General features: G+C 34.4%; 1 protein-coding gene across 1 annotated transcript; it reads left to right on the top strand.

The window, feature by feature from the left end:
• On the top strand, positions 2,423–3,173 carry LOC109347302 (EPIDERMAL PATTERNING FACTOR-like protein 6). The gene is made up of 3 exons (XM_019587049.1): positions 2,423–2,553; positions 2,795–2,841; positions 2,949–3,173. The coding sequence occupies exons 1-3, from the start codon at positions 2,466–2,468 to the stop codon at positions 3,171–3,173; spliced, it is 360 nt and encodes a 119-aa protein (XP_019442594.1). The 5' UTR covers positions 2,423–2,465.

The following is an 11,458-nucleotide window of genomic DNA, read 5'->3' on the forward strand; positions in this document are numbered from 1 at the left end:
AGATGTTGTTGCAAATCAACACCTTCCTACATCTTCACACCATAGAGTCTCTGTTTCAAATACAACTTATTTGTTAGAGACTTGAACATGAATCGTTTCTCTAATGTCTCCCGTGCCTTTGTTGGTGACGTCGGATCTATAACATGATACATCACCTCATCTGATAGACAGAGTCGTATGGTTCCCCCAGCCTTCTCTTTCAACTCTTCCCAATCCAGTTGATCTATACCCTCTGGTTTATTCTCACGCAACGCCTTTGATAGACCTTGTTGAGCCAACACATCCTTAACCCTCCTTTGCCACAATCCGAAATTACCAGTTCCATCGAACTTCCCCACCTCAAATTTGGCACTTGGGTTAAGAGCCATCTGATACCAATTGTTGGGAACAAGCGAACAATCAAATAGTAAAGAGTATAGAGACAAGAGAATAACACAAGAGATTTGGTAACGAGGTTCGGCCAATTGTGCCTACGTCCCCGGGAGCGTTGAGCGGCTACCACTATATATTATTAGAGAATAAGGATTAGTGTTTTACTATTCTTCTCCTTGTTACATTAGGTTTACATAACATCAATATATAGCCCTCTACCCCAACCCCTTTACATCAGCCCAAGCCCATAACTTGTATTGCTGTTATCTAGAGATATGAGTCATTGCACAACAATCTCCACCTTGGCGAATATCATCAATCTCCATCTTCCGCCATTGGGTTGGGGGCGCTCCATAGTCCATCATCAGTGAATGTTCAACAAGCTCAGGCAATGCCTGAACTTGTCCACAGTAACCGGTTTGGTTAACATATCAGCTGCATTTTCTGAAGTGTGAACCTTCTGCAATAGTATCTGCCCACAAGCTGTAGAGATAAGAGAATAACATAAGAGATTTGGTAACGAGGTTCGGTCAATTGTGCTTATGTCACCGGGAGCGTTGAACGGCTACCACTATATATTATTAGAGAATAAAGATTAGTGTTTGACTATTCTTTTCTTTGTTACATTAGGTTTACATAACATAAATATATAGCCATCTACCCCAACCCTTTTATATCAGCCCAAACCCATAACTTATATTGCTATTATCTAGAGATATGAGTCATTGCACAACATATATAACTGAAAAGATTTTTGAACTAAATTTTTCCCGAAAAAAATTAGCAAACAACTTTGTACACAAAAAAAGTTGAGGAATCGAAATTGCTTTTAATCCTATCTTTTATTCTCCCCCACCAAGTGGTACAAATACAATGAATGCTGAGGTTATAATGCATAACAAGATTAGTAGAAACAAGAGTGAGTACTCATTCCTCAATGGCAACTTCACCTAATGTGAACTAATATAAACTGAATCCCAATGTTTAATAACCACAGATTCCGCATGCCTTCTTATTTGATCTTCCATAATGGTGCCTTTAGGATCATAACAAATGTTGTAACTGGATATATGCAATTCACTGAATGTGGGAAAATATCCAACAAAGTAAGAGGATACCAAATTCAAGTATATTTCTTCTTCAATATTGGAAAATCCAATATTGAAAAATAGTGTTTTCTTAATTTTTACTAAAAATAATTTAAAATTACGATCATTAGATATTTTTTGTGTTATGTGTCATCATCTTGATTTAGTACTGAACTCTCAAATATTGGGAGATGATACCCAAATTGAATGCTAACTAGTAAAGGAATAGCTTATATCGGATATTAGTGATAGAAGAGTTATATATTCTCAATCAGCCAACCCTTATAAAGTTGAGAATATTACCTTATTTAGTACATAACTAACACATTAAAGTTTTTTTGCCTGCAGAACTGAATGTCTCATAAGATGATTCTCTTTTTCCACTTCATATAACTGGAACTCTGCCATTGATTTCTTTCTCCCTTTATGACTATGTAAGCAGCAGAAAAAGTGAAGGCTCTATAGTCTAGGAATCAAAATTTTGTTATTCATTTTTTTTAAATAAGAAATATCACTATATTTTGCAGGTGCTCAGACCCAAAAAGGGTTCTGTTATTCTGAATTTATGGACAACTATGTATAGTACTACCCTTTTTGATTGATTTGAGAGAGAGAAAAAAAGGTTTAGCTTGTATTGAAAGGTAAGTTATCCAAGGATAGAGGCAGAAAGACAGTGGAAAAAAGACTAGTCTATGAAGTTCCTATTGAGTTGTCAAGTGAAGGTGTAAAACTTGCAGAGATTTTTAATTTCGTAGCAAGAAACCAGAATCATTTGCTTGTGTAGAAAAATCTCTTGGCCAATGCAAAGCTTTTAAATAGTAGCCCTAGAATATTTGAAGGTCTTAGCATGCTTTTTGGGAGTTGCAAGTTCCTTAGTAATCATGCATAGTCTCTTATTGTGAGTGATTTAAAACCTGAACCTCTCTCACAAATATTTTACCTTCAACAATAAACAAACATCATCACATTCATCATTTGAGCTTTTGAAAAAAAGAGAAAAAAAATATGAAGGGAACATTTTTCTGTATTCTGTTGGCTCTTCAAATAGTGAGTTTTGTTGCTGCAGCAAGGGGCCCCTTTCTTCCAACAGATGGTACTTCACTTCTAGGTTAGTTACCTTAAGAGTTAAGACCGTTTTTTAAGATTGACTTTTTTCTATTACTTTCTTACCCTAAACTTTTTATTACAAGTATATGAGTTTATAATTTATAACACCTCATTTGTAATAATAAAAATGACATTTAAGCTCTTTATATAGGCATCATTTATGTCCTATATATATATATATATATGTATGTATGTTAACTCTTGTCACCCATCTTTATCAGCTCAAGAAAAGCTTCAAAAGTCTTCATCACCATTTACTATAGAATCAAAGGAGGTACCTTACATGTCTCAACTCTCTCTATATTTGAATCTAGGATGTTTTCTTTGGTGCATTAGTTAGTGACTAATATTGTTACACTGTCTATTTTCCTTGTGTTGAAGGGTTTAATGAACATTAAAGCAATGTTAGAGACAAGGAAAGAAGCATATGATAAAGGAGTGAGTAAAATAGGGTCAAGTCCACCAAACTGTGAGAACAAGTGCTATGGTTGTGTTCCATGTGAAGCCATTCAAGTGCCTAGTAAGAGCCATTTGGGTATTCAGTATGCAAATTATGAGCCTGAGAGCTGGAAATGCAAGTGTGGTATTTCCTTCTATAGCCCATGAATATTGTTGGTCACTTCATCAGATTGCTCTCTCTCAAGTTTATATATTTAATATCCTTTTGTAGTTTGTAGATTGTACAAACCATATATTCAAAGGGAGAAATATTATAAGTTTATATAAATCTCTATATGTATTCAACTAATCTAATGTTATATGCCACATCTTTTAAGTTATTGTCACAGTAGTGTGATGGTAGTATTTACAATCGTATGATTCAGTATTACACCACAATTGTGGTATTATGCAATTATGGCTCACAATACAAATATTGCATCACATGATATGCACTCTACAATTTGATTGATTGGTCACATATCTACCAAATATTGATTAATATTGGCCTTTTTAATATTTTATCTACGAAATACAGTGCTCCAGTCATATGAGACACACATAAATTTAAATGGCCTGCATTAAATGTATTTGACAAGGTTGCCAAATCTATCATCTACTATTCTATTTCTTATATATCTTGAACCTTCGACCTTGAATATTGCAAGTGTTTATGTCATTGTACTTTTCATAGCCATCTTATCCTCAAATTTAGACCTGAACATCAGAACTTTGTTGGAAGCTGGGCTTATATTCCATCACCGGGCATTGTAAAATGTGAAGTTACATACCCTACCCATATCTTTTGCTTGGCCCCCCAACATGTTTAACTTCATCTTAAGAAAAGATTCTTGGGTGAGGAGCTTCAGTCTTAACCACCAATCACTTATACTTTCAAGTTAGAAACATATAAACAATATATAGTCCTAGACTTTAGAAACACATTTGGAGCTTCAATGAATGAGTTTAGCCCTGTTCTAAAGAGGGGATAAAGAGACACAAATATATTCCATTTCTCTCTACTTAATCATATTACATTGTTATCACTTATATATATATTCATATATATTTTTTTATCAAAACTCACATATACCATCCACCAATTGAAAACGGTCGTACTCGAGTCTAATAGAACTACTATGTCGACAAAGCTTTTCCTACTAAATATTAATTATTCCCGCAAAGTCAAACTCAAGACTTCTAATTGTATACAATACATCATGCCTGAATTATGCTTATTTACCATTCTTTTTTTTATATACATAAAACCATTCAAAATATACACTTTACTTTGAAACAAGGTGGAGTGAGTTATGTGAAAATTACATTCACATTAAGTAAATACTTATTTTCATCTTTCTTTTAACCTTATTAGTTTAGTCCCTTAGAAATTGGAAAACCCAAAATGTTTTCCACAAATTTTAGATATAGGTCAAATTAGTCATTTTTATGTCAAATTAGTCTCTATCGGGTATTGTAAAATATGTTAAAAAAATTAATTTGACTCACATTTGAAATTTTTGGAAACCATTTTGGGTTTTTCAATTTTTGATGGATCAAACTGATAAGTCAAAAAACATAAGTATTTACACTTTATTTAATGAGTGAGGATCCATTTACTCCAAGAGTAAGATTTTAAACGTATTCTTCATCCTAGTCATCGGTTTTAGGAACATTTAATGATTTAGATCTACTCACTAATTGAAATAATTGGATTTCTCTAAAATTGATGGTTATGATAGAGAGTAAGTATATCTCTCCTCTTATTTAATTACCCATATGATAAGAAGAAGTATCATGATAACAATATAATCAGTAAAATTGTAAGTAGGATCACCAGATAAACTTTCTTAAGAGCTTGTTTAGTAAACAAGATAAGAGATATATGAAAGGGTAATTTATCAAATTTTCTCCAATACAGTATTTGTTGACCCAACAAGATAGGATAAGATTATCTGGTGTATTTTCTATCATAGGATATGAGATAATTTAGAAATGAGTATTTTCTATGTAACAACACGCTATTATGCTATTGATTCAATGATCCCTATAGGGCATGGTCAAGGAGAATTAATTATTGGGGACAGACAAACGAGGAGAAATAATAATAATTAATATGGATCATTAGATTTTATTTAAATACTTAAGATTGAAGGATACATGCACATAATTTTTATGTAACCGCTAACTAACTTTTATTCATAATTATTCATGATGGGTTGTAGGCCCAAATTTATTGTTGTTGTAATTTTAAGATGAAAACTATTCTCACTAGAATCAACATGATAACAATAGATTTTTCTCTCTCATACCCTCATATCATATCCATACGCCAAAACCATTACCATCCATCAAATGAGTTGTAAGTATAATGACAATAAATAAAGGAGATGAATGTAATATTTGGAGGACATAATACGCCAAATGTAAATTCAGAAACAAAAAACATTACAATATGGACAAGTAATATGGAAAATTAATGCATTATTATAAGATAATAAAATATCTATTGGTATAAGGAGATAAATTATTTTCTCTAAAACACTAAAATCACTACTTGTGTCTTATTTAATAACTTTCTATAAAAATATTTATAAAAATAAATAAAATAATATACGTGTCATACTTTTATTGGCGGAATGAGATAAGTTATCTCCTAAAAGATATATTTTATTCTCTTATTATAATTATAATGTTTAAGATATTTTTAGTCGTGCAACTTAATGCACAGAAGAAATTGTCTCATTGAGAATTTCAGCCAGTCAACTCCAGGGTTTCCATTGTTAGGTAAGATTTTATCTAAGATTAACCAAAAAATAATTCTAGAACAAAACTAGAGCATCAACCAATGACATGGCCCCTAATAAGAGTCACCTTTCATCATTTTGAACTACTTTAGGTATAGGCCAATATTCACTATGTCTCATTCGTTAAAAATTCTTCTGTTTTTGTCTCAAACATCCCATTTCGGTAAAGAGGCAAAGTCTATGAAAGCTTAGCACCTTGATCCATTCCATTCTGCTTTTGAATACAAGGGATAGTACTAACATGCTATTGTCTCCAAGTTTATAGCCTAGAGTTCAAGACCATTATATTGCACCTAAACCTATATGCACTGGAACCAAAACTGAAACTTTTAAAGCCTTGAGTTTGATGTTGCCCTTTCCATAATGCCTAATTAATTGTAGTGCCTGGAGCAAGTGGTGTCAAGATATTATTACATATATATTTGGTTATCTGTGTTGGGTAGTAAGCAAGTCCCAGATCCAAATAATGGGAGGTTAAATATAATCAAAAGCCTTTCAGTTACAAATAGAGATTAAAAATATAATGATCTCAAAAATGTGAGTAATACGCATTACTTTTGGATACGGGTACACTACTCGTCAAATTCCAGGTATTCAAAGGGTATATTTAGTCAATATATACTAGTTGGTTTCATAGTACTTTTTAGGCGACACTATTATTTTATTTTATGCTATTTACCTATTAGTTAGAGTTTAATTATAACAAAATTTTAAAATTAAGTTATATAAATAAGTTTATATGTTAACCAACTACATTTTTATTATTATTATTATGTATAATTAGTTTAAATTCAATTTTTAAATCTGAATTAAAATGAGAAAAAAATATCTAATTTCAGAATTTTAGTGGTCCAACTTATAAAATAAAATCTAAATGGGTCGACCCATAAATCAAGAAATAGAAAAAAGGACCTATTTTTAGAATCTGGCTGAATTCTTTAACGAGTTTAGACCAAGTGGCAATCAAATTGATATGAAATTCATAGGGGTGACAAGCAATTTCTGTGACTATGGTCAGTACATTGAGAAACACAACAAAAATCTTTGAAGCAAAGATGCATAAAACACAGCGTTTTAGATTTTCTTCATGGAGTTTTTAGATATTTTTCCTTCTAAATCCGCTGGCATGCAACTCCAAATGTTTCAATAGTTGTCAAAATGTATGAAGCATGGATACTTTAATAACCTTTACGTATTCGTATCTGACACATATTTGATATTGATATTCTTCGATATTTTATTGATACGTACCTATATCATATCAAAATTATATTTTTTCTAAAATAAATAATTTATAAATTTGATACTTTCCGGATACTCTTAAAATATTTTCTCAATATCAGTGTTTTAAATTGCGGTTGTGGTTACTGCGATTGCAGTTATTGCGACCGTTGCGATGCGGATTACGGCCATTGCGGTGTGAATTATTTTGTGAGAAAAAACATATTTTTGACATCGATGCGGTCTGATGCGGTTCCATTGCGGCCCGATGTGGTCCAAATGCGGTCTGATGCAACTGCATCGCGGCCTGTTGCGGTTGCATCATTGTGAATCGGGATCACACCGCAATTGCGGTGTGATGCGGTTGCGACGGTCACCGCAACCGCAATATTGTGGCCGCATCGCGTGATGCGGTCCACAATTTGATACACTGCTCAATACTTCGTATACACTCAAAATACCATACAATAGCATTTTAAAGTAGAGAAAGACATAACACAATCAACTGAGTATAAGTGAGAAGCATAATATGCAATCTACCAAGTGGACTTGTAGCAAGAGAAATAAACAAAACACACGTATTGCATAGAGAATATTAAAAAGGAAACACATATGTATAATATTCATTTTATATTTTTTTGATACTACCAAAGATATCCCTTCACCTTTTTTGGGTAATGAATTAATCTCTCTCAGGGTTCGTGACTACCTATCTCAACAAATGTCGCTCACAAGAATCAAATCATTGACCTTTTATATTTAGTGATGTCTACAAAATATGTTCCTTATTTTAAAATTCATAACAATAATTATATGTTTATTATGTGCTATGGACTTTATTTACCTCAGAAATATCATATCCTACATTTTCAAGAAAATGTGTATCGACGTATCGGGTATGTTTGTAAACGATATTCATATCGGTATAGGTGTTTGATATATGAGGTTGCCTCTAATCAACTTGAAGACATTCATTGGAGTGACTCTATTCCTACAAAATATTAGTATAATTTTACTAGGAACAAACCTATATGTAAACTGGGACAAACATTCACTCACATCTAAACAAATGAAGCACAATCTCAGTATATTTCATATTGTTGTATATTAATAACACTAATTCACTGTCTAAATTCCTAATTGTTAAAAGTAATTCAGTTTTTGAGAGTTTTGTGAACTTACTAAAAATAGAAATTTCAGTTAGTTTAGTTAGTTGACTGATTTTTCTGTTTTTCTATTTTTGGCAATGTGTATAAATTGCTTTGTAATCACTTGAGTAATGTGATATTCTCTATTCATTGAATCTTCTTTTCTTCTGCACTATTACAATTTCTTATTCTTCTACTAACAATCACAAATCTTCTTTTCTTTTCTCTGCAACACAGAACCAAGGTTCTGTTCTTCTTCTCCTAAAATTCGGTTCTAGTTGTAACAGTGGTATCAAGAGCACTTGATTTTTCGTTCTTGGATCTGTGGAAGAAAGCATGTCGAACAATAGTGGGTTTAACATGTCATTGCCAGTTCTTGATGGAAAGAACTATGAAAGATGACATATCCAAATGAAAGCACTCTTTGGTTATCAAGAGGTGCTTGAAGTAGTTCAACATGGATACCAGATTATTGATGAAGAAGGCACAGAAGCTCAGAGAGCAGCATTCAGAGAATCCAAGAAAAAGGATTGTAAGGCACTCTGCATGATTCATCAGTGTGTGGATGAATCAAACTTTGAAAAAATTGCTAATGTCAAAACTGCTAAAGAAGCTTGGGATACATTGGAGAAGGCTATGCAGGTGCGGAAAAGGTGAAGAAAGTAAAGTTACAAACTCTCAGAAGAGAGTATGAACTGCTGCAAATGAAGGAGGGTGAATCTATAGCAGAGTACTTCACCAAGATCAGGTCATTGTCCAACCTGATGAAGGGGTGTGGTGAAGCTGTAAGGGATCAATTAGTGGTTGAAAAGGTGTTGAGAACACTAACCTCTAAGTTTGATCATGTTGTTGTAGCTATAGAAGAATCTAAGGACCTTTAGTCCTTCAAAGTTGAAGAATTGCAGAGCTCATTGGAGCCACATGAGCAGAGGATAAAGGAAAGGAATCAAGAAAGAACCTCTGACCAGGCCCTTCAAGCTCAATCAAGCAGAAGGTACCCTGGACAAGGCTCAGGTCACAAGAAATCAAGAGGAAGTTGGAAGAATGACAGAGGCAAACATGAGGCTCCTACTCAGAAATCATCTAGCCAATAGCAACCTTTCAGAAAATTTAAGAAGAAAATTGAAAAGAGAAAGAACCAATGTTACAATTGCAAGAATCTTGGACATTATGCCTCTGAGTGCAGATTCAAGCAGTCTCATGGATCAGAAAATGAAGCTNCAAGTTCTCCTCATGGTTACCACAGATAAAGAGAATGTCAAGGGTGAGTATTGGTACCTTGACACTGGCTGCTCCAATCATATGACAGGCCACAAGGATTGGTTTGTCAAGCTTGATGAATCCACTAAAAGTAAGGTCAAGTTTGCAGACCATAGTGCTATTGATGCTGAAGGAATTGGTGACATATCTATACAAAGAAAAAATGGCAAGCAATCCTACATCAGCGATGTTCTGTATGTTCCCAAGATGAAGAGCAACTTGCTCAGTCTTGGTCAGCTACTTGAGAAAGACTATACAATGACCATGAAGGATAAGGTGTTGAGGGTGTATGATGTTCATAGGAAACTGATCTTGAAGGTTCCCCTGTCTAGCAATAGAACCTTCAAGATTGGTATCCAAGTGAATGATCATAACTGTCTTTCAGCTAATGCAGTACAAGAAAATTGGACTTGACATCAAAGATATGGTCACTTGAACTTTAAGAGTCTTGAAAAATTGAGCATGGGTGGTATGGTTGCTGGCTTGCCTTCAATTGTTGCTCCTAGTGAACTATGTGGTGATTGCCTCACAAGTAAGTAAGCAAGGAATACTTTCACCACACATATACCAACCAAGTCAACAAAACCTCTTGAGTTGGTATACTTAGATGTGTGTGGACCATTTGAGAAGAATTCATTGGGGGAAAACAGATACGTTGTGACCTTCATTGATGACTATACAAGGAAGATTTTGGTATATCTCATCAGAAGGAAAAGTGAGGTGTTTGCAACATTCCTCAAGTTCAAAGCTCAAGTAGAAAGGCAAGGGGAGCTGAAATTGAAATCTCTGAGATCTGATGGTGGTGGAGAGTACACTTCAGATGAATGGAAGGTTTTTTGTGACACAGAAGGACTCATACATGAAGTTGTGGCACCATATACCCCTCAACACAATGGCACTGCAGAGAGGCTCAACAGAACTATCCTAGATATGACTAGAAGCATGTTGAAGACAAAGAAATTGCCAAAACAGTTTTGGGGGGAAGCAGTCTCCACCTCTGCATACATTCTCAATAGATGTCTCTCAAGCAGACTTGAAGGTATCACTCCTGAAGAGGCATGGTCAGGCAAGAAACCAAACATCAATCACCTTAGAATTTTTGGTTCCTTATGCTACAAGCATGTTCCAGATGCACAGAGAAAGAAGCTTGATGATAAGAGTGAGAGGCTCATCTTAATTGGCTATCACACTACAGGTGCATACAGACTCTATAATCCTTACACACAAAGAATAGTGTTAAGTAGAGATGTGAAGGTGGATGAGACTCAGTGCTGGGATTGGGAAAGTCCAACAGAAAATCAGAAGAAGAATGTGTCCATACATATTGTTGATCAGTCTGAGCAACAACCAATCATTTCAGAAGATCAACCTGAGAGAAGATCAAATAGAATGGGGCAACCACCATCTAGATTGAATGACTATGAGATCTTCTCTGACTCAGGTATCACTGCATAAGGGGAATTAGTCCATATGGCCTTATTAGCTGAGATGGAGCCAATAGACTTTCATGAAGCAATGAAGACAGATCAGTGGCTTGAGGCTATGAAAGAAGAGCTCAAGTCAATTGAGAAGAATCAAAGTTGGCACCTAACTAATCTACCATCAAACAAAAGGGCAATTGCTGTGAGATGGGTCTACAAGGTCAAAATAAATCCTAAAGGTGAGATTGTTAAGCACAAAGCAAGACTTGTAGCAAAAGGTTTTCTGCAAAAACAAGGTCTTGACTATGGTGAAGTATTTGCCCCTGTTGCAAGGTTGGAGACAATCAGGTTGGTGGTTTCATTAGCAAGCTTTCACAATTGGCATATACATCAAATGGATGTCAAATCTGCATTCTTGAATGGGCCACTGGATGAGGAAGTCTATGTAACTCAGCCTCCTGGTTTTGAAATTTCAGGCAAAGAAAACCAGGTGTATAAACTACACAAGGCTCTCTATGGACTCAAGCAAGCTCCAAGAGCTTGGAATAAGAGAATTGATGGCTTTCTATTGAAGCTTGGTTTCCTTAAGTGTAAAG

Source organism: Lupinus angustifolius, chromosome LG05 (genome assembly GCF_001865875.1).
Source record: "Lupinus angustifolius cultivar Tanjil chromosome LG05, LupAngTanjil_v1.0, whole genome shotgun sequence".
In the NCBI taxonomy this organism is placed as follows: domain Eukaryota; kingdom Viridiplantae; phylum Streptophyta; class Magnoliopsida; order Fabales; family Fabaceae; genus Lupinus; species Lupinus angustifolius.

What these genes read in the sequence shown, in the direction of transcription:
- LOC109347302 (XM_019587049.1), top strand. Translation starts at nt 2,466, where the DNA reads ATGAAGGGAACATTTTTCTGTATTCTGTTGGCTCTTCAAATAGTGAGT. An exon ending in CCCCTTTCTTCCAACAGATG is followed by an intron (nt 2,554 to 2,794) that starts GTACTTCACTTC and finishes TATCAGCTCAAG; the next exon opens with AAAAGCTTCAAAAGTCTTCA. An exon ending in TTACTATAGAATCAAAGGAG is followed by an intron (nt 2,842 to 2,948) that starts GTACCTTACATG and finishes CTTGTGTTGAAG; the next exon opens with GGTTTAATGAACATTAAAGC.